Raw genomic sequence first — 26,920 nt, forward strand, 5'->3', positions numbered from 1 at the left:
TGCCCATTCTGCACATTTCATGTAATGGAATCACACAATATGTAGCCTTTTGACTGGCTTCTTTCACTTAGCATAATGTCTCCCGTGTTCACTCATGGTACAGCATGTATCAGTACTCCATTCTCTCTGTGGCTGAATGATATTCCATTGTGGAGATGAATACAATCTATTTTCTTTATCTATTCATTGCCCATATTCAATCAACGTCTCTGCTATATTGCCTGTCAAAACACGGAGGGCACAGTCATGCGACTATCTGATGTTGCGAGAGTAACTCTTTTCCTCATGAAAGGAGGAAACAAAGCTCTCCTCCACACAGCTTCATCCTTCTAATATATGGTCAAAGTGTAACTAACACTTATACGTTAAATGTCACCATTGAAAGACTCTCAGATCATACCAAAACACAGACACATACCTATAGAGGATATGTGTGAGTGTGTGTGCATATATACGTATATTACATATATGATACCTATTTGTTCAAGGGGCAAGCAGGCAATAAAGTGACCCAAAAATTAAAAGTAACAGGATAGATAATGAAATATCAGACAAATACAACTGAAAAAGAAACAGGGATAATACTGACACCAGATATACATGGATTCAGGAAACATATCCTTCAAAAATCATCACTGGGAAAACCTGAAGACCTCAAAGCTAAGAGGTAAATTTAAACCAGAAACGCAAGTGTGGGAAAGACCAGGAAGCCCAAGATTCACTGTGCATGCTAAGATCAATTAACTATTTATACCTTGAAATCAATAACTATGTCAACCATGGCTACAAAATCGAAAGGAAAAGTTTTTCTAAATTCATGAAATACAATTTTTCACTATAACTTTCTGTATCTTTCTGTATCTTCCCTTCCCCTGTAACATCCGAATGTTAGAAAGTTCTTAGTTTAATCTGAATTTATAGACACAGTTTATTGGTACATAATTATAACTGGAACATGGAATTGCTTAGAATATAGGTTCGAAGAATTTTTAAAGGAATTCATTCATCTATTTAATAAATATTTATCGGGGATTATACCAGGCAATAAGGATAAAATAGTTAACTAGGACACACAGTCCCTGCCTCAAAGAGCTTATAGTCTAGCAGGGAATGAAGACAATTAGGCATTTATAATACAAGGTGGTGAAGACCATAACATACATAAGAGCGACTACTAACTTAGAGAAAGCTTCCAAAGAAAAGTGACATCTAAGTTAAGACTTGACATATAAGTAACCTTTGGCAGAGGGAGAGGCTACATTTCTAGGCAGAGGAAAATATAATGTGGCAAAGGCCTAAAAATTGATGCGTGCAAGTGAAGGTGATAAGAAGTGAGGCCAGAAAGGTGATCAGGGGCAAGATCACACATGGTATTTTTAAGCAAGTAAAGGCATTTGGACTTTATCTTGAGAGTAATCAGAAAGTATTGAAGAAAATTAAGCAAGGGATGGCCCTATCAGATTTTGCTTTAGAAATACTGCTCCAGCTGAGCTGGGGAAATGGACTGGAAGGGAGAGAGGATGTGAGGCAGCTGTTAAAATATTCAGGTAAAGCAGGACGGTAGCCTGAACCAGGGAAGGGGCAGTGGGAAAAAATGGGAAAATGGGAGATATTTAGGATACAGAGAATGAGCTGATGTGGGGACCATTCAATGAACTGCAGTGCTGTTCAAACTTGACTGTGAATGTGAATCACCTGAAGCTGCAGATTCTGACTCAAGGTCTGGGATTGGGACCAGGAGCTCCACATTTCTAACCAATGCCAACGTGATGCTGATGCTACCAGTGTCTGCACCACAGTTTGAGCAGCAAGGAGCTAGAGAACATAAGAGGAGGAAGAGCACTGAAAGAAAAAAAAAAAGATAAATTCAGATGTGATACATTAAAATCCATATGGTAAATCTAAGCAGAGATATCCTGTAGACAGTTAGATACATGAATCTGATGAACAGAGATCACTGGGCTGGAGGCAAAGATTTGCAAGTCATCAGCAAAAATACTGTAGAAATTGCTCCCACCCCCTGACTCCCATTACAAATAAAGTAGTGGGGTTGGAAGCCAGATTGCAGGGGGTTGACAAGTGAGAGGTGCAGAAGTGGAGACACTGACTCTTTCAAGAAGTTTAGTTGTAAAGGGAAAGAGACACATCGAGCAATAGCTAGAGGCGAGCTTGGAGTTGAGGAATGATTTTTTTGTTTTTTTACATTAGATGGACTTGAACATGCTTAAATGCTACTAGACAGAGCTGTCCATCAGTAGGCCATTAGAAAGATCAATCAGGCTTCCTGTCTGACATTCTACCTCATCCTTTCAAATAGCCAACAAACATTCTATATTGGACTCATAATTTCCTTCTTACCTTTGACAGCTATATTATAACTGGGTCTCCTATAGACACACTTTAAAATAAAGGTGGCAACTCTGCCCGGGGTCTACCTGTTAACTACTGTCCTTATTCTAAGGCCCTCTCTTTAGAAGCCGTATTCTGAATGCTCTCCTGTTCTTTTCACCACTAGCAGCAATTTTATTATTCCAATACATATTTTACAGCCTTAGAGAAAACCTGAGATAAGCAATTAAAAGACAGCACCCAAAGACTTAGTCACTAGATACCCCAGAGGTTCGCTGAATGTATGGAAGTTTAGAAGGGACATGGAAATGTGGAAAACAATTTCCCTTGGCATAAAGAAATCTGGGGTTCTGCTGGCTCATTGCCAGAGACTTCATGATTAAAGCCAGTGTGCTAGGAACTTTGAAGAGGAATTGAGAAAAGGTCTGCGCCCTCTCAGAGTTTATTATACCAACTGCAAAATAGCACTTTGCAAACGGCACAAATAAAGTGTGGGAAGGCGGAGATAAAGAATGAAACTTAGCAGGAGATGGGAAATGGAAAGACATAAAAAAGAATTGTTGAAGGCTCTGAAAGAAAAGACAAGGATCCACGATAAGCAGAAGAACAAGAAAAGAAGAGAGTGAATCCCAAAGGTTGACCTCATCAGAGAGTATTTATGTAAGAGACACAGCGCTGCAAGATAAGTTTACTAAATATTTTGAGTAAGTTCACATTGTGACACCAAAATTTATGCAGGAGATGTCACTGTTATTTACAGCTCATTTAAAAAAGAAAAGGAAAGTTATTTTGGAAAAAAAAAAATAGAATCACACACTTGAAAGGACCTTGAAAGACCATCATCACGTTCTTGACAAAGGAGAATAGCAGTCAGCCTCCAGCTGGTAGTACCTACAGGATCCCCCTCAGATTTCCAGACATGGTTATCCTCCTCCAGGGCATCCCCCAGCCAATACTGGGCGTGGCAGTGGTACCAAGGCCTGGCCATGTGAACCTAATGCAGGACTCCTCTTTGCCCTTTGCTCTAGAGCCCCCTTTTATGTTGGCCAAGACTCTGCAAGATCTGCATACCAATCTGAAGCCCCCTCTGCCCAGTCCCACATCCTCCTCCTTCCCTTTCCTATTTACAGGGATCAGACCTGCACAACTCTATACTGGTTTTCCCTGCCTATTCATGCTTCTCTTCTTTTTATCTTCCACAGGCATTATGCTCCCTCTCCCAACAAAAACTTCATCAACTCCTATCTCCACAACTCTCTGATGGATACAACTAATGCAAAGAACTTATCTACAATTTATGTATCTGACAGAGGACTTATAGCCAGAATATACGAAGAAACTTTAAAATACAATAACAAGACAACCTGATTTTTTTAAAGGGCAAAGACTTCATTTTTAAAATATGCAAATGACAAATAAGCACATGAACAGATTTTCTATGTCATAAATCATCTGGAAAATGAACATTAAAACCACAGTAAGATTCCACTACACACCTATCAGAACAGCTATTATTAAAAAGACTGTTAGCAGATACAAACTACTGTATACAGAACAGATAAACAATTAGGTCCCACTGTATAGCACAGGGAACTATGTTCAACACCTTGTAATAATCTGTAATGAAAAAGAATATATATATATGTACAATTGAATCACTATGCTGAACACCAGAAATTAACACATTGTAAATCAACTATACTTCAATTGAAAAAAATGAAAAAAAAAAAAAAAAAAAAAAAAAAAGACTGACATTCCAAGTGAGAAAAAGGATGTGGAGCAACTAACACTCACATACAATGCTGGTGGGAGTGTAAAATGGTACAATCACTTGGGAAAAAGGCTTGGCACTTTCTTATAAAGTTAAATTTATACTTATCAAAAGAATCAACAAATCCACTTCTAGACATTTACTTAAGAGAAATGAAAACATGTGTACACAAAACGACCTGTATAATAAGAATGTTCATAGCAGCTTTATTCACAATAGCCAAAAACTGAAAATAATCCCCATGTCCAACAACAACTGAATGGACAAGCCATGGTACAGCCATACAATGAAAAGAGGACTTAGCAATAAAAAAAGACCAACTTACTTTACATGCAATCACATGAATGAATCTCAAAAACATTCTGTTGAGTCAAAGAAGCCAAATACATAAAAGGACATATGTGATTCCATTTTTATGAAGTTCTAAAGCTGGCAAAACTAATCTTAAGTGATAGAAGTCAGATCAGGGGTCGCCTCTGTGAGGCATTGGTGATTGACTGCAAGTGGAATATTTATCTCATTTACCTTTCTAGTTGGGTATTGATAGAAAATAGGCTATTGGTCTGTTTATTTTTCTTATATCCAGAGACCGTATCAAGTTCCCTTATTCAGTTGTTTTTAACCAAAGTCCTTTGATTTTCTAGATGTACAATCATATAAACAGAAAAAAAAAACCTATTTCATCTCTTATCATCCAACATTCATACATATTATACTGATTACTTTATCTCTCTTTTGCATTCACTGGTCTCCAACAGAGTGTTGAATAATAATGGTGATCACCATGACCTCTTTACCCTACTATAAAGGAAATATCTTAACATCTGAGTGTTTAGAATGCTACTTGCTGTTGTACTTTTTTATAAAGTCATTATCAATTAGTAATTTCTTTCTATTCTATTTTGTGAAGAATGATGTTTTTAAATTTTTCAAGTGACTTCACATTTATTAGGACAATATATGTTTTTTCTCTTTTAAATCATTGATTCAACAAAGTATAGATTTCCTAATATTGCAACACTTTGCTTTCATGAAATAAAACTTCTTGAATTATTCCTTTGATAAGGTACTGGATTCTCCTTTGAGTACATATTTTAAGCTAACTTGAACTTCGGGTTTAGGTTGGTTTTTTTTTTTTTTCATATTACCTTTATCAGGTTACAGTAAAGCTGGTTCCATGAAATGATTTAGAGAGTTTCTTTTTCTGTGCCCTAGAAGAGTAAAAAAATAATATTGAATTATCCATCATTCTTTAAAGATTAAAAAGGACTTAAAAGATTTAACCATGAAATTATCATCTCCATGCTATTTTTTAGAGTAGGTATTTAATCTCCAATTTTCAATGGTAATTAGTCCCTTCATGTTTTCTACTTGTTGCATCAATTTTATTAGGAAATCATGTCTCCTAAGTTTTCAAATGTGTTCCTCTTGAGTTTTTTGAGTAATTTATAACATTTGAATTTTCTTTTCCATCATTACCTCCATTCTCATTTCTATCTTATATAATTTTGTCCTCTTTTTTAAACAATCAGGGTCAAAAGAGGATTATGTTTTATTGGTGTTTTCAGAGAACCAGCTTTTGGATTTACTTCTGCAAATTTTGGGGTTTTCCATTTTATTAATTTCAATTGTTTTCTTTATTGCTTCCTTTACCACCATTTTGTTTCTAATTAAGATACATAGTTACTTTGTCTCTTTTTCCTTTCTTCTTTAATAATAAAGACATTAAAGCCTACAGAATTGCCTCTAAGGATAGGTTTTACTTGTTACCAAGTTCTTTGGTAGGAAACATTCTTATTTTCTTTATTAAATAATTGTTTTAATATTTATTTCCTTTTTTGATCTAAATGTTATTTGGGAAGGTGTTTCTAATGTCCAATATTGTATTTATAGTTAAAGTTACTGGGGCCACTTTTATTATTACCAATTTTGTTGGATTATGATCAGAAAATACGACCTGTAAAAATCTCTGTTCATGGTAGGGGGGAGTATAGCTCAGTTGTATAGCACCTGCCTAGCATGCATGAGGTCTTGGGTTCAATCCTCAGTGCCTCCATTAAGACAATAAAACTAATTACCTCCCCCCACCAAAAATATCGCTCTTTTTAGCTTATTAAGGTATTTTTTTGTGGCGACGTATAAAATGTTTTTATACATACGAGGTATATCATTTTTTTTTCATATATACAAAAAATATATACAAAGAAAATTCCCTCAACACTTAAAATTATAACGTGTACCACGGACCCGCCCTCACTCCCACATATACTTATGGCTCTCAGTTTGTTATAATTTACTTATATAGTGCTTACTGTTTACCCTCTGTCAATTCTATATGAATATAAAAGTCTACCAGGTCTGGGACTTATGTCTGTGTCGTTCACTTATGCATTCCAAAAGCCTACATCGGTGCCTGGCACAAGGTAGGCATTCAAGAAAATATGCTAGCTAAATGAATCATTACCACATGACCAGGCAAAGGGCAAAACAGGAATACTGCTAGTCTCCATTCATTCACTAACATCTGTTTCAACATCTACTACGGGGCAGAACAGTGCTGGCGCTCACTACATATAGATAAACAAGCCCCGATCCTCACCGAGCAATGGTCTGCTTTCCTAGCATTTGAGAGGGATTGGGAGTCGGTGAAGGACACTGTGAATCAATAAGAAATGTATTTCACTTTATACTAATGTAACCTATATTTAGTGATCTCACAGTGGCCGTAGGATTTAAGCTTTTGATCTTACTGTCCTTTGCTCCACACTCCTAACAATTAAAAAAAAGGCGGTCTGTCAATCCCTTAAATGCACTGAGGGAGGTTCTAAAACAGACGGAGTCCCTCAACCTAACTATCTTGAAAGCTTTCGCCAACGTGCGCGTCTCCAAATCCCAGATCACTGAAGAGACCATGGCGGGAACGGACAGTGTTTCACTGAGGGTCGGCGCTGCCTTCCGCAGAGGTCAAGGTCGGACCGGTCCCACGCGGGAGGAGTCCGCCTCGCCCACAGCAAGCGCTCGCCCACACTGAGTCAAGTGAGGAAGCCTCCAAGTCACCAGGGAGCGAAAAGCTCCGGCCAGAGCCGAGACCCACCTGCAATTCCCCGCCCAATGTCCTGCCGCCGCGCACACCCACGAGCACGCGCAGCCGTCCCGCGAGCCCCGGCCCTCAGCCTTCTCCCCGCCCCTTAGACCGGAAGGAGTTGCCGGCGCTTCCGGCGCACGGCGGCCCCGTGGTTGCCTCGGTGATGTCGTGGGTTCAAGCTGCTGCTTCGGTCCGGGGTCTTGCTGAGGAGGGGGACGTATTTGACGAGGAAGCGGACGAGTCGCTCTTGGTGCAGCGAGAATGGCGGAGCCACATGCAGAGACGAATCAAAGTAAAGCTGCGTGGAGGGGGCTGGGGTCCCTTGCTGTGGCGGGTTGTGGAAAGAGGAGCGCGGAATTGTGAAGAAGCGTGGTCCTAAGAGCGGAGGCCGGAGTGGTCCCGGCGTGGCCCGACGCTGCCCTCCCTGCCCCTTGGCCACTCAGTCCGGGCCGCATCCTTCCAGGGTTTCGCAGAGGGTTACTTGAAAGTGTGTGACACCACAGGACACGTTCCTCAGTCACCCGCGGAGTGCTTTAGACGCCGGGGACAGACCAGAATAAACTTTGTCTGGGCTTTGAAGAGATTGTAGTTTGATGCGGAGCACAGGGAAGGGGTTGGAGAAGAAACGTATAGAGTGACTGTACTAATTACGACTGTCAAAGGACATTGGCGCAGTTTACATGGATTGCTTGAATAGGTGGGGAGCCTAAAGTTAGGAATGGACTTAATCAGTTCATATGGAAAAAGTGAGCTTAAGAATGTTGTCGAAGGGCAATAAGGGAAAGCTAGGATAGAATACTGGCGGCTAGGTAAAGGAATATTAATTTTTTAAATCTGTTTTTATTGAAGTATAGTCAGTTTACAATGTTGTGTCAATTTTTCAGTCATATAGGATTTTTTTTTAATTTATTGGCTGTGAATTATCCATTTGTAATTCGTCTCACCATTTATTCATTGAGACTCAGCTTAATATCATACACCCAGTTTTCCAGGTGGTGCAGTCAGAGCTTAGTTCAAGGTGAGGTCCATTTCACCTGATACCCTTGCCAACCACTAAATTACCACTAAATCTGCCCTTGTTTAATATTTCAGTGAAGTAATATTCACTCAACACAATAACCACGTTGTCAGTTTCAGAAATGTTTTACCTGAAGCTAAGGCTAGACCCAGTAAGTACTGAGCATCTTTTGAGTGCTGTGACAGAGCAAAATACCTGCCCACAGAGAATGTGCTGTTTACTTGAATTTAGATATCAAGCAAAATTTCTAAAATCAGACCGCTCATCTTCCTTTTGCTAAACCAATTTTCGCTTTCCCTGCCTCACTTCCAAGACCATGGTAACCCTGCTTAGGGCCCTGCATCACCAACCCACACCAGTCCAGTTGATAAAGAGACCAGACACCTAATTCTCCATGTTTCCTTCTTGTGGCGCTATTGCTAACACAAGGCTTTTAAAAACTATATAGAATCAGTGTTTGAAAATGTATCCAATAAGTCTGGACTTCAAAAACGGGATAAACCAATAATAAACTTTTTATTAGAAGCATAGTCTACTTTGGTTGTGTGGTTATACCATGTGTTAAACCATGATGGTAAATAGTACAGGAAAGACCTGTTTTCATCAGTTTTCTAAATTGGTTCTACGACTTTTCTAGAAGAACCTACAGTGGTTTACTTGGTATTAGTTACAGTTGCGATTCTTCATTACTTTCTCATTTTTAGGAAGGTTATAGAGATGGAATAGATGCTGGCAAAGCAGTCACTCTTCAACAAGGCTTCAATCAAGGTTATAAGGAAGGTGCAGAAGTCATCATAAACTATGGACAACTCAGAGGAACATTAAGGTAATTTTGAAAACTTAAATGCTGAATCATTTTAACCTTAATACTACTAGAGGACTTTTATAAGACTAATATGTAGAAATAAAGTGTTTAAACAGAAGTGCTTTCCCTAGTGTTAAATCCACAAAAGAATGCTGCAGAGCATAGAATAATGTTGCCTTCAAAAAGTAAAAAGTTTGTCCACTTTAATATGTGAGCCATGTCTTGTCTTCATTGCAAAGAAATGATAGGAAGGTGTATATTTTTTGCTACCTGAACTATCACCAATCTGTATTTAAAAGTTATTAAAAAGATCTCCAGGTTTTGAATCAAACTTTTAGTCTTGCACATGTGGCAGAACACAGTATAACAGACACATAGACCAGAAGTACATGATGAAAATTATAGCTGGTAATAGAAAAATGATTCCATTTACTTTAGTCCTGAACTTCGAATACCTGTGAAGAGTCCATGTCAACAATGGCATGTATCAGAGCCAAGTGATCAAATGGCACATGGAGCTAGGAACGTGACAGGCTGGTCCTCTTTGATGCTTTGTACCTTTTAAACTGTCCCCTGTAGAGAAAAACATAAAATGCTTCAAAGAATTGCTGATTTTTAACAGGTATAAAACAAAGGTATCAGAACAAAAATTCATTGTATTTTAGGTTTTAGAAAATTCAACCATCAGGAATCAGCATCTGCAGTGTACTGCAGTAGGAAGATGATCACATGTTCATCTTCACATCAAGTTAAAAATGACTCTTAGAAGCTTAGAAAGCTTATTGCTAAATCTTATCTCATTTGATTCCATTTTTAAAAACATCATTACTTTTCACAACAACGATTATTTCATGATGTAATTATCTGAACAATCCAAAATGTCAAAAAAAAAAAGGACTGTCTATAATACAAAAGTAAAGAAAAATATTTATTAGGACTAGAAGAATTCTAACCTTCTTCAGGAAAATTGTTAGTTAGCTCAGCAAAATGTCTGCTCTATAACAAAGTTGGAAAAGTGAAGTTGTCTCAAAACTTTTTTTTCATAATCACCAATTTTGATGGCAAGCAGCTACAGGGTTAGAACAATGGTTTTCAGCCTTGGCTGCACCTGGTAATCAGCAGGAAGCTTTAAAAAATAATACCCCCAGAGATGCTGATTTAACTGGTCTCGGGTGTGACCTGGGCCTTGATAAGTTTAAAAGTCTCCCAGTAGATTCTAATGTGCATCTAAAATTGAGAATCACTAATTTAGAAGCTGGTTGATGTCCTTAAGGGAGAAACTAAGTTTTCTGACCTTTCTTTTCTGTGAGTTGTTTCCCTCTTCAACAGAAGCTGCACAGTCATAAGGGGAATATCTAAAACCAGGAAATGTGGATGTGGAACTATGAAGGAGGGGTTATGAATTATAAGCAGTTTATGTGATTAAGTCTAGTTGATTAATTCCTATTCAAAGATAATTCCCTTATATTTTTAATGCTAGTTTTACTATCATTACTTTCATGATTGTGACTTGCATTATTATTAATAATTTTTGTGTGGTGTTATCTGGAAGAGAAACCTGTATGCCTTAGCATCAAAAATTTTAAAAGCCTTTGTTTAGGTTTTTTTCCTGTTTAACTCTTGTTTATATTTTTGTTCAGTGCTTTGCTTTCCTGGTGTCACCTTCATGATAATAGTTCGGCTTTGATCAGTAAAATAAATAAGCTTCTGGATGCAGTTGGCCAGTGTGAAGAGTGTGTACTCAGACATCTGAAATCAATCACTTCACAGCCCCATGTTGTAGATTTATTGGACTCTATTCAGGATATGGACCTTTGTCATGTAGCTCCAGCTGAGGAAAAGATTGATGAAGCCAAAGACGAAAGACTCTGTGAAAATAATGCTGAGTTTAACAAAAACTGTAGCAAGAGTCTTACAAGGGTAGATTCTTCATCTTTAGAATGTTGTAGTTCACAGGAGCATGCACATTCCAAAAACCCAAGCCTCACTTGGATTTTAGAACAGACAGCTAGTTTGGTAAAACAGCTGGGAATATCAGTAGACATATTACAGCACCTCAAACAAGTATAAAAATTATCCTCACTTTAATAATGAAAATAATGTTCAGAACATTTCTTAGAGTATTTTGCTTCCTAACAAGCTAACCAAAATTTGTACTGGTTTCTACTTCACTTGTAAGGTTATCCTTCAAAGAAGTTTGAAATGTCTTCATAATTAACACTATTAAATGTAATATAAGCCTATATTCTTTGTTACTGGTAATTTTTTTTAATTGAAGTATAGTTGATTTTCAGTGTTGTGTTAGTTTCTGGTGTACAGCATAGTGATTTATTATACATATATACATATTCTTTTTCATTACAGGTTATTATAAGGTATTGAATATAGTTCCTTGTGCTATACAGTAGAAACTTGTTTATTTTATATATAGTAGTTTGTATCTGCTAATCTCTTAAATCCCAATTTACCCCTCCCTCACTTTCCCCTTTGGTAACCATAGGTTTGTTTTCTGTGTGTAAGTCTATTTCTGTTTTGTAAATAAGTTTATTTATATCATTTTTAATTCCACATAGAAGTGTTATTATATGATATTTGTCTTTGTCTGACTTACGTCACTTAGTATGATAATCTCTAGGTTCATCCATGTTGCTGCAAATGGCATTATTTTTATGGCTGAGTAGTATTCAACTGTGTGTGTGTGTGTGTGTGTGTTTACATGTGTGTACCACAACTTTTTCATTCAATCATCTGTCAGTGGACATTTAGGTTGCTTCCATATCTTGGCTATTGTATATAGTGCTGGTATGAACAGGTGTCTTTTCAAATTAGAGCGTCCTCTTGATATATGCCCAGGACTGGGATTTCTGGATCATATGGTAAGTCTATTTTTAGTTTTTTAAGGAATCTCCTTGTCTTCCATAATGGCTGCACCAAATTACATTCCCACCAACAATGTAGGAGGGTTCCTTTTTCTCCACACCCTCTCCAGCATTTATTGTTTGTGGACTTTCGAATGATGGCCAGTCTGACTCGTGTGAGGTGATACCTCATTGTAGTTTTGATTTGCATTTCTCTGATAATTAGTGATATTGAGCATCTTTTCATATGCCTATTGGCCATCTCTATGTCTTCACTGGAGAAATGTCTATCTAGGTCTTCTGCCCATTTTTGGATTGGGTTGTTTGTTTTTTTGTTATTGAGTTGTATGAGCTTGTATATTCTGGAAATTAAGCGCTTGTCAGTTGCATCGTTTGCAAATATTTTCTCCCAGTCAGTAGGTTGTCTTTTCATTTTGTTTATGGTTTCCTTTGCTATGCAAAAGCTTGTAAGTTTAATTAGGTCCCATTTCTTTACTTTTGCTTTTATTTCTTGTGCCTTGTTATACTGACCTAAGAGAACATTGCTGTGATTTGTGTCAGAGAATGTTTTGCCTATGTTCTCTTCTAGGAGATTTATAGTATCCTATCTTACATTTAAGTCTTTATGCCATTTTGAGTTTATTTTGTGTATGGTGTAAGGGGTGTTCTCACTTCATTAATTTTTACATGCATCTCTCCAGTCTTTCCACCACCACTTGCTGAAAAAACTCTCTTTTCTCCATTGTATGCTCTTGCCTCCTTTGTCGAAGATTAATTGACAGGTGTGTAGGTGTGTGGGTTTATTTCTAGGCTGTCTATTTTGTTCCATTGATCCATATGTCTCTTTTTGTGCCAGTACCATGCTATTTTAATTACTGTAGCTCTTTAATATTGTCTGAAGTCTGGGAGGGTTATTCCTCCAGCTTCATTCTTTTTCCTCAGTATTACTTTGGCAATTCTGGGTCTTTGTGATTCCATAAAAATTTTAGGATTATTTGTTCTAGTTCTATGAAAAATGTCTTGGGTAATTTGATAAGGAGCACATAAAGTTTGTAGGTTGCTTTCAGTTGTCACTGGTAATATTTATGTAGTTTAAGATACGCTCAGAAATTCCAGTTGTCATCATTTTCAAATTTCTGATCAAAATTAAGCATTTTCAGACTCAGAAATGAACAAGAATCAGACTACAGTTGATCCTTGAATAACACAGAGGCTGGGGTGCCCACCCACCATGCAGTGGAAAATCTGCATATGACTTACAACCAGCCTTCCATACCCGCAGATTGAGCCAACCTCAGACCAGGTAGTACTCTCGTATTTACTACTGAAAAACATCAGAGTGTAAGTGGACCCTCACAGTTCAAACCTGTGTGGTTCAAGCAGCAACTGTTATTTTGTAATGACCTAACCCTACTTTCTGCTCTTGTCACACTGTCCTGTGGTTAGGACCTCATAAACTAATGAGACCAACGTTACAAAAAATAACCTAAAGGCTAAAGTTGTAAATAAACAGACATAGCGATAGATAGATACATAGATACTGAAATTAAGAGGCTAATAAGTGTAAGAAATTGAAGAACTGTTTATACTGATGATTAAAAACAAGATACTAAAGTTGGTTTTAGTTTTGTGTTAATTGAAAGTAAGGACACACAATTCAGTGAAAAATACAGAAAATACATTTCATTCTCCAGTACTTACTTAGCTTTTTCCAAGTTTTAACCAGTTAGCAGTGTTGCCTGACAGTGTGCCACATTAGTCCTAAACTTCAGTTTTACTTCATATCCACTTAGGAATAAAACACTGAAGCCGCTGACATCTGTGTTACCTTGTAACAATACTCTTATCTAGCATAAACAAAACCAGATTCAAACTTTTGCTCCAGGGCCTATGGATATAAGACCAGGAAAGGATTTTTCATCACTTTTTTGCCTGAAACACAAATTTGTGTAACATACTTGACTTCAGAGACACCCAAAATTATTGCCCCTCGTTGATAATCTTAACTGCTTTTTCACTGGCATTTATAGCTATCATCTACTCTAAAAGACAGATATACTAAGATTAGAAAATCTGATAAAATAGGTCTTTCAAGAGATTAAGAGAATGTACTACTATGATCTTAACCTCCTCAAATTCACAGAACATTAAGAAATTGAAGCAACAAATTTGATACTGGAAGACCATATAATATTTCAGGATTTACTAAAATGTGCTAAAGATATTAAGTGACATTTGACAGCAGTTTTTAAGAAGTGTCTGATTATATCTGTCTAGGCATAAACACTATTTCAGAGATGTACTAATTAGTCTTGTTATGTAGATACTTTTTCCATATTTATGAATGCAGCAAAAACTTCAAATCCACAAGGAATATTATAAGCAGTCTCTGAAGTCTTCATGTTGGTCTTCCCTGCATATTAGATATGAAATATACCCATTTTTATTGATACATCTCAAGAAAGTCACCCTGAGGAAAAATTTCATAAGAGTGCAGCAAATCTGGAGATTTTTATCTGGGCTCTGACAAAATTCCCTGAAGATAACACCCTTTGCCACCATCGAAGATAAGGTGTCTTTGCGTAGATGTTCAAAGAAAAGAAGTCAAGAGAAGTAGCTGAGCTGAGAAAGGCTGTTGGATTGAAAACATCTCTTAAACTTACATTGCCTTTTACAAAACACGGAAGTTCCTAGACTGCAGAGGAAAATTGATGGAATACTTGTTATACCTGTGTTTCATGAACATGAGCTTTTGTACTAGAACCAAAAGTGAAGGAAGGAAACCCTCGCCTGTGTCTTCTACCTTGCGTCGTATATCGTAGGCCTGCCATGTCTTGCCATGAAGAGGCCTTAGAGGAACGTAAGTGTAAAGCAAGATTTCCCAGAGCAGATACAGCCAGAGTTTCAAGATGCAGGACCCAGACATTAGGCTTGGGTGATGTGGCTTTCTTAAAAACAGAATTCTCACCTTAAATAAATTTTTGTTTGTTTTTTTAAGCCCACAATACTATGCTTTTCTGACATTTCAGTTGCTAGAGCTATTGAGGCCACCACAAGCCTCAAAATTTTTATGATAACAAAACAAGATTGGAAGTGGGCAGCTGAATTCACCTACCTGTATCCTTATCTCATTTATATTCTTAACACTGTTCATTAACTGCTTTCTTGGTAAACCAAAATAAAAGCCTTGAGCCAGGTCCAACTTGTGAGTTTCACCTATCCTCAAACTAAAAGTCAACCTTTGTGTTCCAGCCCAAGATATAGAGAAATAGATAAATATAGAGAGACATTCTTAATTTCAGACCAGTGGATGAAGTAAATATCGTATATTGTGTTAATAAACTACCAGTTAGACTTCTTGCTCTATAGAAATTCTCAGATCTCCATCATGAAGATACTGCACCATCATAGTTGCTTTTCCTGCTTCCGCTCTCAGTTTTCCCAACAAACTTACTGGAAAAAGAGTCTGCTGTCAGACTCAGCGTCTCAAATTGCTTTCTCCACACTCAGTCCTCAGCTTCAAGCTCCTTTTTCGCTAAGGTCACTGGTGGCTGCTAAATCATACAACCACCCTGAGTGGCTGACAGTCTCTGCCTGCCTTCCACAGCAACACTTCTTATCCTACTCATTACTACTTCTACTAGGTAAATTATAAACTGGTGTTTCATTTCCAGGCCCTAGCAGCACTGTCAGTCTGATTTCCCATCCTGCCTCCTTCTGTCCCACCATGCACATACCCTCCACTTGATGAATAACAGTTCAGTGCTTTCTCGGCAATCCCCGACTTCCAGTTTTACTCACTGATGACTCTTCTGCCCAGAATACTTTTATTCCACATCCATCCTTCCTAGCAAATTCCTATTAATACCAGCTTAAATGTCAACTTTCTCAGGCAGATATAGTTGCTCTTCCTAGTGTTCCCTCTGTGTCATTTTGAGTACCTCAAACTTCAAATTTATTCAGGAAGGTACCTTATTCATCATTATATCCCCAGCCCTTAGCATCACGCCCTGTATATAGATATATGTATATGTGGTGCTTGATGAGAAAAAATAAGTGAATCTACTAGCCAAAAAGAAAATGAAACCAGAAATTTAGGATTCCAAAATACATCATGTTACATTCTTTTGTTTTCAGAAGAGAAAACAAACCTTTATGTTTGCCTTTTAAAAAATTTTTTTTTCATTTTCATTTTACATCTTAAAAAAAATCCACATACACAGATTCTGTCCTCATCTTGTATTAGGCCAAATAGTAACACTAAGGTAATAGTATTTACCAGTCATTAAAAATCACACTTATGAATGAATAACATTACAATATAATTTTTAGTGATATAAATATTTATACAAATATAGTACAATTTCAACTATTAAAGGACAGAGGGGAGAGGGGAAGGGGACAAAAAAAAAAAGGACAGAAACTACAAAAGAAAAAACTGGAAGGACATAAAAATGTTAGTTTCTAGCAGGATGTCTGGTGCATAGTATCTAATAACAGTAAGAAGGAGTTGGAGGAAATAGAAAAGTGGGAACGTAATAGCTAACAGGGTGTTTATGACATACAGGCCCTATTCTGAAAACTCCACTGTGTATCCATTATTTAATCCTCACAAGGCCCAGAGCAGCAGAACTATTCATTATCCCCATCCTAGACATCAGGAAACCAGGGCACCAAGAAGGCTGAGTAACTTGTCCAAGTCACAGCTACCCCATGACCCACTTGAAATTTAGAGCAAGGCAGATCTAGCTCCAGAGTTGGTGCTCAGGGTCGATGTGTACGAAATAGTAACACAGAAGCGGTGATTGTATTTAGTGGAGGGACTGTGAACTGTGTTTTCCCCTTGCTGTTAATTTTGACTTCTGCATTTTTCAAATCTTTCCCCCTACTCAGCAATATTATTGTTATAATGTGCGTAATAATCAGCAGGCACAAGAAACAAAAAATTGTTTGCTATTCGTCTAGAAAAAGAAACCGCATTCCTTACTGGGAGAAGGGACTGTCATCCAGGAGGTGCTATGGAATGCATACGCAGAAACTAAATGCTCCTTGGACTCCGTAGACTTTTTACACTGCTCATGGAGAGGGTAATTTATGTCACTCATTGTGGTAATTTTTTTAGCTTTTATAAATTCCTACTCAACTTTCAAAAACCAGGTGTTAGTTCAAAGTATATGTATTGCTACAGATCTGCCAAAAAGAGCCAGCATACGCCAGACTCCGTTTTCTTGCCCTATAAATAGTCTTATCTTTCTATTTAAAAAAAAGGTTAACAAAGTAAAAGCAGGACTACGTAAAGTGGATTTACTTCTGCGGAAGTTGAACCTGGTGTTTTTCTGCATGTGTGTGCAATTCATTGCGAGAGAGGCCCTGAACTTCTGGGTCCTGTTTTATTTCCAAGGAGCTGTTGAATCAGTTTAAGGCCACTAGGTGGTGCTGGTGAACCCTGATACGTATTATGCTCGCAAGAAAAAGAAGCCAATGATTATCCCTACAGCCATCGATGCCAAGCAGATTGAGTCGTTTTTAAGACTGGGTGGGTGGGAAGTTTCTGGGGTACATCAAAAAAAAAAAAATAAAAAAGTTAGGGTGTACTCCCTTTTTAAAAATCTAGGCTGAGAACTTTTCTAAATCAAAATAACCAATCGTAAGGAAACCTCTTCACAGAAAAAAGGCACTATTTGTTCTCTAAATCCCTGATGCCTAAAAACACCTAGAAGCCAAAGCATACAGCCTGCAGTCAGAAGTGATATAAAATTATGATTTTAGGTACTTAAAGCATTTCTATTTTGTCAGGAAGGACTGTGCCTAAACTGTTTCAAGTATCAGTCTCTCTCCCTGTCTCTGTCTCTTTCTCTCGCGCGCGCTTGCACGCGCGCACACACACACACACACACACACACACACACACACAACTCAGGATTTAGGGATAGGATGATGAGAGACAAGAACTTACTTTGTTAACCTATCAAATACATAACAACCCTTTTTTAGTCAACAAATCTACAACTGGATAAGCTTTCCTCACATCAAATACAACTCATTCCAGCTAATAAGCCTGTTTCCTTATGAAGTGCAGAGTCACCATTATGTAATATTACTTTTTTATTTATAAAATAAGTATAAGGTTTTAAAAAGAATTTTTAACATAAAAACCTACATGATTTGTTAGATCCCTTGTAATAATAATAGGAGTGATTTGACAATGATAGTACTGACAGTCCTTGCCAATAAAGTAAAGCTGGACTGAAATGAGGATATAATGTAATTAAGCTGAAAATAAAATATCTTTCATTTTCTTATTTGGAGATATTGCAAAACACCTTTCTTCAAATAACAGATCCTAAAATAGCCAGGGAGTCTAATTTGTGATTATAAACTACAGTGGAACATCAAATCATATTTTTGGGAACTTTCAGCACAAAGATAATAAAATTTATTGCCTGTGTAGAGTAGAGAATAATTAGTAACAACCTAAATGACCAACCAGAAAAGAACTGCTAAGTAAATTTTGTTACATCCACTCAAAGGAATGTTACATACCCATTACAAATTATCATTATAAGATCTATAGAAACAGGGAAAATAATTACATTATTAAGTGAAAGTCACTGTAAAGTGTTATGTACATATGTGTACAAATTATATTAAAGTTTTTTGCAGATAAAATCTGGAAAGTTATTCTCAGATAGGGTAACGTTTTAATATGGTAGGATTAGAGGGTTTTTTTTTTCTTTTTCAGAACTGTTATGTTGTGCTATTTCACGATAAGAAAAGGAAAATATTTGGAGAAGTATTAGTTTTCAAGAAAAAGAACTATGTGTACTTTATCCTGAAAAATCAAAATCTGGGAAAAAAGAAAATACACTTAATTCAAAACAGTAGTAGTAGAAAAAGAGCCGCAGACTAGTATCTGGTAAGGGAGAATACTACAAGAAATCAGAAAAAGTTGATTATATAATTTTTCCCAACTATATAAAAAAAAAAAAGCCATTCCTATTTGCCCTTAGTGCATTTTCTGACAGCCTTTGTAAGGTTTTACTTCAGCTGATGCTCACAATTACACCAACTGTAATTGGGCTGGTGCTCCAAGAATGTGGGTACTCCTTGGCAGCATGAGGAGACTGACTTTCTTAAAAATCTCTGAGACTGCCTCCTCTTAAAATTGGGACTGCTGTTAGCCCAAGTGAGTTATTTTGCACTCACCCTTGGAGAAAACCAGTATCATACATAGAAATCACTTCTACACGATACATCTTATCCAATAATAAGACACTCAGACAGAACCTCAGAAGATTCAATGAGAAGTGACTGGCTACTATCCTTAAAGAGATTTGAAATAGAATCTATATTCATACAATTTCTTTGGTCCTTGATACTGATTTGATTGTGGCAATATCTTTCTTTGCCATTATTTTGTACAATTAATAAAACTATATTCACGTAAGCAGTCTAGTCTACTTTTCAAAAGAGATTCGAGCCTCTTAGTTTCTAGATCTGTAAAACTGAGATAATGACAGCAGTTTCACTGTTTCTGTGAGATCGCATGCCATAATGTACGCTGGGCACCCAGGAAGCACGCAGTAAGGAGAGCTAGTATCCTGCGGTGGCTGAGCATGGCAGCCCTGAAGCTGGACAGAATGCTTCTGAAGCACAGCTCCATCAGTTGCAAGTCCTGAACCGAACTGTGCCTGTTTCTTCATCTGTCAAATAGTAAGACCTAGGATAGGGTTATTGTAAAGAATAAATGAATTTCCCTATGTAAAGCACTTAGGACAGCGCCTAGCACACATTCAGTGCTCATGACACATTAGCTATTCTTACGGTTTTTTCCTGAGCATCATGCCTGCAATTTGGAGAAACTGCAGTGAGAGGCTTAACTGTCTTTGGACAACTTTAGCTATCATGGTACTACTCTGCCATGACTCAGACACAGCCAGGCTTCCCACTGACATAGCTAAAAGAAATTATGATTTCTCCCTATGTTATTTTAAAAGAAAAAGGGAGAAAGAAGAAAACGCTTTTAAACATTTGCAAATATTCGTGTAAAATTATACTTTCACATAGTGGTGATGATCAATGGGGGAGTTTTTAGAAACAGGGAGAAGGAGCATTTTCTGGTTGCCAGAGTGACAGAGGAAGGATGCTACTGGCATTGGTTGTGGGGTGTGGGGTGTGCTGTACATCCTGCAAGGCCCAGGTCAGTCCTACAACGAGGAATTATCCTTACATCCCTCACCACTTTCAAATGCCCCAGGAAACATTCACATAAATGAAGACTCTGTTTGGAATCATCTAAGCCCAGAATCTAACTATATTTTAATTACAAATGCAAAATATTTCTGTTTTGTTCTAACATTATTACTTTCCAAACTATAAAATAGTTAGGCCCCTTGTAAAATATTTAAACGTCACAGAAACACCTTAGAAAATATTATTTAGAAAAAGTAAATCATATTGCCATCAACTGTGGACTGAATTGAGTCCCCCCAAAATTCATATTGAAATCTTAGCCCCCAGGACCTGAGAATGTGACTGTATTTAGAGACAGGGCCTTTAAAGAGAAGATGAAGTTAAAATGAGGCTCTTAGGGTGGGCTTTAATCCAATCTGACTAGTACCCTCACAAGAAGAAGAAATTTGGACACACAAAGAAACATCAGACGTACAAGTGCACCAAGTGAATACACAGCAAGAAGGCAGCCATCTGCAAGCCAAGGAGTGACACCTCAGAAGGAACGATGCCTGCTGGTGTCTTGAGCTCTGCTGTCTGATCTCCAGAACTAAGAGAAAATGAATTTCTGTTGTTTAAGCCATCCAGTCTGTGATATCTTGTTATGGCAGCCCTGGCAAGCTAATAAACCACTCCTCCAGATTATTTCAGAATCTTTCTGTGTACATGCTAGCAAATGATAGTTTTTTATTTTATAGAAATTCATTTCAACAGCTCTTTATAAAGTACCTACTATATTCAGAGAGGGTACATTGGTGTACAAAGCAAATCCCTACTGAACCCAGATCATACCAAATATAAAAAAAGCAGCTTTATCTTTTAAAAATATGTCTTAGGTATCAGTCTGTGTCAGTAATGAAGACTCATTTATTGAGGGCTTGTACGCTCCAGGCACTGGAATACTTTGCTTACAAAGTCTTAAGAGTACTCCTAATTCTTAAACTCAAGCTGCATATAAAGGATTTACCCCCAGCACTGGCCTTCGTAGATTCACTGACTGCTAGCCATCAAGCCTGGAAGGAGCTTTAATAAGCCAGGAATTCTAATCATTGTGCATGTAAGGAAACTGAGGCTCAGAGAAAATGAGACCTATCGGGGCTCATGGCTGCAGTCAACAAATTGATTCTGATCAACAGAAGCCAAGAAAATAATTTCTTGCAGGATCTTGGGGAACCGAGGGAGAACCAAGCTCAGAAAGTTAAGGGAGGCGGGCAGGAGCTCTTCCAGACACTACTAGTCATTTTGACTCTCGACAGCACCACCACCACTGCAATTATCTGTAGCTACTCCACGGTTTTGTCTGATCTCTTCTGATGCTAAGTCCCAGGCAGGGACTCCCTAAGTCAGGGACAGGGAGAGGGACTGTCTGGTACTTTACACTGGGAGGAAGAGTCGTATCTCCCAGCAAACCTCACACTATGGTAGGAGGCGTATTCCCAAGTCAAGGAAGGAGACTCAGACACTGGGCACCCAAAAGGGCCAATGTTCACTACAGGGGAAAATTCAGGGCTTGAAGTCGGGTGTGCTAACTTTTAGTTTCATCTTTTTTCTACAACCCTTTTCTTTACCTTCCTTGTACCTTGGTTTCTTTAAAAACATGAAATATCTTTAATTGAGTAGGGGGAGGAGAGGGAGTACAGTTTATTATGCACTGAGTTTTCTGGGATTATGATTTCTGTCTTAACAGAGGGGATGTTGTACTATGTTGTGTTTGGAACTTTGCCAACCGATACCGCTGCTGCTGGTATCAAGTCACCAATGCAGCTCCCCTGCCAGGCTGCCCCTTCCCTGCATCGGACTCCTCTGCTCTGCCTCAGTGGAGCTGTGCCCAAGCATTTACATATCAAAATGCAGATTCTTTTGCTGTTAATATTCTTCCTTTTATTTCTCCTTTATATTTTAATTAGGGCTCTATCATAATTTTAAAAATTATATGTGTAGGTAAGTTACCTGTCAATTCCACTTCAAGGTACTAACGGAAGCATTACAACATACTAGTTCTGGAAAAGGCCATTCTGTCTAACAATCACTTCTCTAAAGATAAAAACTTAGAATAAAATTTAGAAAACACAAACTTTTGTGTATCTCTTCCTCACTATTTTTTAAATCATTACTTAGTTTCATTATTTCATTTTTTTGGCTAATTGGCTCCAATTTATCTTAGTCTCTACTAGTTTCCAGGACTTTTTAAAGCTCCAGACTGCTATACTTATCTCTTAGAGGTGTTAAAATTTCTCCAGTCTTTCCTTTACTCCAGCCTAGATTTAATTTACACATTACTGTGGACTTCTTGGTTTTGAAAAGCTAGTGTTACTTAGTCCTTTGTACATATAAGGAGCTTGTAAACTTGGCAAAGCTTGGAAGAAGGAGAAATTATAGCTACCCCTCCTACTGCACAGCCCTGGCAGGAATTTCCACAGTGTTTCTTTTCTAATAATGACAGACTCCTCTCAAAGGAGACTTCCCCACTTTTATCAAGTATGTGGCTGTTTGGTTAGAAGTCGTTCAGTGATTACATCCACTCACTTGGTCTAATGAACAGATTAAACAAGGCTTCCTGTCCCTTGCCGGCATCTGATTTTTAAAGAAATCACACTACATTTTTAGAATTTACTTTAAAAATTTAAATATTATACAGTTTTAGTTGTAGTTTAGTTTAAAATAAAGGACTATTATTATAAAAACAAGTCACTTGTAATTTTAGAAGCAATAGAAACTAATTTGCCTTATAAATTGATGAATATTGAAAAGTCATAGCAGTAGATAAAAATTCCTGCTATGTAGCTAGTTCAGTGGCCTCAAGGGCACATGTAGGTTAGAACTGGAAATCTAAAACTGAAGCTATTTGTTGATTGTTGATTGAACACTCTTAAACACATACAGAGGCGTGCTGGTGTTCCGAATCTGAAACGTGTCCTCCTGCTGGGACATCACTTTTGCAGTACCTGGGTTGCTTAACTAGAATCAGCAGTGTTCAAACTTGTTGATGTGTGTAAAAATACTTACAGATAAATTATCTTTTTTTATGTAATTGGGGACCCCAAATCCTGTTGGGTCTTAGTAAAAAATCCCAATACTCTTCAGAGTGCATAGCTGAAACCAGGTTCTTAGCTGTGTAAGAAATCCTGATTTCTTCTTCATAGTGTTTAACTACCATAGTCCATATCCCCCGAACCCTGCCCCGCACTCCTGACTCCATCCCCACTCCCGGAGTACTCCCCACGGCTCCCACACTCCTGAGGGGTCCTGGTGTAACAAAAGGCCTGTCTCCTACCTGTATAGTAAGGGGATTGTTAGACTTCAATACACAGTAAGTAGTGTTGGTATTATTACAGCCCGCTCTCTCTTAAAATCTTGTCAGTGATTTGTTATCTCCTGAGCTCTGTGGAGAGACAGAAACATAGTCTAATAAAAGATAAACATATGGAGTTAATTGTTTGCTTATTGTTTGGGTGGATTTGAGAAAAATTAGGATCAGTGCAGATATATTTGTTGGTGTGTATCCAACACTGTCCTGGGGGAAAAACATTTCCTTTAGCTGGACACTCAGTCATGCTCAGAGGCAGCTGTAAAATCCATGGATTTTAACTGCCTTACAATTTTCCCCTGGGCTGTTGGAATACCCTTAACTTCCCTCCTGACTTCCCGTACCCACCCTGTCCTCCACAGCATTGCCAGAAAGATCTTTCTAAAACATAAGGTTGATCTAATTTTTCTCTTCCATGTCTCTTCCTGACTGAAACAACAGGTCCCAGCCTTCATCTCCAATGTCATCATCTGTCAGATGACCTCACACATGTGATAGTAACACATGCTGTTTCCTAAATACTCTGTGTCCTTGTATTTGTTGCTGTGGCTGGACTGAATTTTTTCCATTGACTCCTCCTTTCAATTCTACTAAAGTATCATCTCCACTAGGAAACCATTACTCATTCTCCCAAGGCTAAGGTAATAACCTCCTCTGTGTTTCCCTAGTATGTCCTTCATACCACGTAGTGTGCAATAGTTATTCCTCCATGTTGCCCCATTAGCTCTTTGAAGGACTGGACAGGTTTTATTAAAATCTGGATCCTCAGTTTTAGTACCATGCTGGACACAGAGTAAATGCTCAGTATACATGTATTGAGGGAACTGTATTCCACAAGGTAATTCTTTTAGCTCTTCCATAGTCTAAAGGAGACATCCTTAAATTCATCCAAGAGCCTTTTTTTTTTTTTTTTCTGGGGATGGTTGTCTTGAATACCTATGAGGCTTTTGTCCTCTGTAAAGGTATTAATGAATAAACTGACATAATCAGTCTGGCTTGTTTAGGTCTCTTGAATTTAGTTTATACGGGTCAATTGGCCAGAACTTGATTACTCTGAACAGAAGAAATAGATTTCCTGAACACACAGTAAGGGCCTAAAAAGCATCAAAGGGAACTCACCAAAATATAGACTTTGTGTGGACATTCAGATAACTTTGATATTTTTCTCTTATCGCAACGTTTATTTTATTCTATGCCTCGAATCTTTTCTCATTGGAACTGATAGATATATAGTTATATTTGGAATTGCTTGTTGGTGCATGGTTTCAAAGTTTTTAAGGGGTGAGGGTCTAGCTCAGTAGAAGAGCACATGCTTAGCATGCACAAGGTCCTGGGTTCAATCCCCACTACCTCTGCTAAAAAAAAAAATCATTAAAAATAAAAATAAAAGATTTTAAATGGCCACCATCCTTTAAGTATTCTGTTCAGTTATTGCCTCCGCCATTTTCATGGTAGTTTTCCTAGTTATCTATAATGTGATTGTTTCTATTTTTATTTTGGTTTTGGTTTTGGTAAATCATTTTCCAAGTTGGAAATAATTTGGAATTGAAATTGGAAATAATAATCGTGGGCTTATCATCTGGGGTTTAATTGACTGTTTCTTTGACATTTGCTGACATAAGGAACTGTTTTAAGTCATCATTCTTTCATAATTTTTTCTGGATATTTTGTTTATCAAAAAATTTTTTTCAAATGTAAGGATAGTAATTTTTTCTTTCTTTTTTTTTTAGTGTATTTTTTCATAGTTGTGACTATAACACCTAGATTAATGCTTAGTAATATTTACTGCTTAATAAATATCTTGTCCGTGAATGAGTGAACATTTAAATCAAATCCTGTTTTTTCAATCTCCCAATTCCTAGTAGCAGTTCTAATACACATATAAATTGATTTTTTTCTTTTATTGAACAAAAAATGCTTATCATGCTTTTAATAAAAATAAAACTATTAAAAGTGTGTTTTCAACATTCTCTTAAAAAATACATTTTTAAAGTAAATTGCTCTTTCAGTCTGAGTTTTATGACCTGAAATTTTTTTAAATATGAAGATTGAACTTCTGCATTTAAATTTTTATTCCTCTTAACTACTGCTAATAAAAGGATAATCTATTTTGATCACTAATCCTGCTATGAGCCTTTGTGGTTTTCATAATTAAAGGTAATTTACTTAAGTACCTGACATCTCTGTTACAAAGTACTCTCCTGCTTGCCAGGAAGCCCCACGAGGCCTATCAAAGGTAATTCCAGGAATGCTGTGGCAGCATCCACGCAAAAACAAAGTCGCCACAACCAATCAGCATTTAGGGAACCGAAGCCTTATTTCAGGAAGCCATGCTTGGAGGCGGTAGACAGACGAAAAAGTCACTCGTCACCACCAGACACCAAGACGATGACTCACCAAAAGTCCCTTTTCAAATCATGGGACTTAGAGGAAGAAAACACCTGACATATGTCACCAATAAAATATGTATGTATTATACTATACATAATGTGATTATGGAAGCCGGAAACTCAGAGCACAAAGGAATATAATTTCAGTAGGGCCCAGATCCTCCAATATGAAAATCATGCATATGTAGATGAATTATTATTGAATATATACTAAATGTTTATGTATTTAGTATATGAAGTATTTACTAAGACACTGTAGTAAACACTATAAATCACAATACTGTTAAGATTCCCAACATGACTTAAATTTTAATTATTTTAATTACTGAAAATGCCCCAAAAGAAATTACCGGCATGTACACCAATCTTACAGCATCATCGTGGACTCAAATAATGAAAGCATGATACTAACTGAGCACTAAAAATATGTGAAATACTGACCAGGAGTTTTACGTGGACTGTATTTATTCTCATTATGTGGTGACATCATCCCTATTTCACAGATAGAGTTAGTAAGATTGAACTCACATCTGTGGGGCTCCAAACCTGGTCCCCTTAATTCCTGTGATCCCACAGGAGTGCCCACAGCTTAACAAGGCACCCTCTACTGGCTGCCTTTTCCACCTACCTTCCCACTGTGCTTCCTGGGATCACCTGGTAGTTGAGTTTGCTAGGGCTGCCTGGGTGACTTAAACAGCAGAAACTTAATTTTCACAGCTCGGAAGACTAGAAATCTGAGCTCAAGGGGGCAGCAGGTTGAGCTCCTCCTGAGGCCGCCCTCTGCTTGGTTTGCAAATGGCCACCTCCTTGCTGTGTCCTCACAGGGTCACCTCTCTGTGCATACCCATTCCTGCCATCTGTCCAGGTGTCCAGATGTCCTCTTCTTATAAACACATCTGTCATGGATTAGGGCCCACCCTAAAGACCCCATTTTTATGAAAACAAATGTATGTATGTATACGCATGACTGGGACATTGTGCTGTGCTCCAGAAAGTGACACATTGTAACTTCAGTTTTTTAAAAAAAGACCTCATTTTAACTTAATCACCTCTTTAAAAACTCTTACCTCCAAGCAGGTTACATTTTGAGGTGCTAGGGATTAGG

General features: G+C 37.6%; 2 protein-coding genes and 1 long non-coding RNA gene across 5 annotated transcripts in view; 2 read left to right on the forward strand and 1 right to left on the reverse strand.

Moving 5' to 3' along the window:
- LOC116665054 overlaps nucleotides 1-7,308 on the reverse strand; it is a 138,542-nt gene extending 131,234 nt beyond the window's left edge. For all 3 annotated transcript variants that reach the window (XR_004321641.1, XR_004321642.1, XR_004321640.1), the window contains exons 1-2: nucleotides 7,215-7,308; nucleotides 5,269-5,331 (exon numbers count right to left, since the gene is read on the reverse strand). This is a non-coding gene — a long non-coding RNA (uncharacterized LOC116665054). The remainder of the gene's footprint in view (nucleotides 1-5,268; nucleotides 5,332-7,214) is intronic.
- A 3-nt stretch (nucleotides 7,309-7,311) lies between these two features.
- On the forward strand, nucleotides 7,312-11,270 carry YAE1 (YAE1 maturation factor of ABCE1). The gene is made up of 3 exons (XM_006185293.1): nucleotides 7,312-7,497; nucleotides 8,928-9,049; nucleotides 10,669-11,270. The coding sequence occupies exons 1-3, from the start codon at nucleotides 7,369-7,371 to the stop codon at nucleotides 11,096-11,098; spliced, it is 681 nt and encodes a 226-aa protein (XP_006185355.1). The 5' UTR covers nucleotides 7,312-7,368; the 3' UTR covers nucleotides 11,099-11,270.
- Nucleotides 9,031-26,920, forward strand: part of RALA (RAS like proto-oncogene A) — an 88,740-nt gene continuing 70,850 nt past the window's right edge. The window contains 1 exon segment of the mRNA XM_006185292.3: nucleotides 9,031-9,049. The gene's annotated coding sequence lies outside the window, so the exon portion shown is untranslated.

This window comes from Camelus ferus, chromosome 7 (genome assembly GCF_009834535.1).
Source record: "Camelus ferus isolate YT-003-E chromosome 7, BCGSAC_Cfer_1.0, whole genome shotgun sequence".
Taxonomy (NCBI): domain Eukaryota; kingdom Metazoa; phylum Chordata; class Mammalia; order Artiodactyla; family Camelidae; genus Camelus; species Camelus ferus.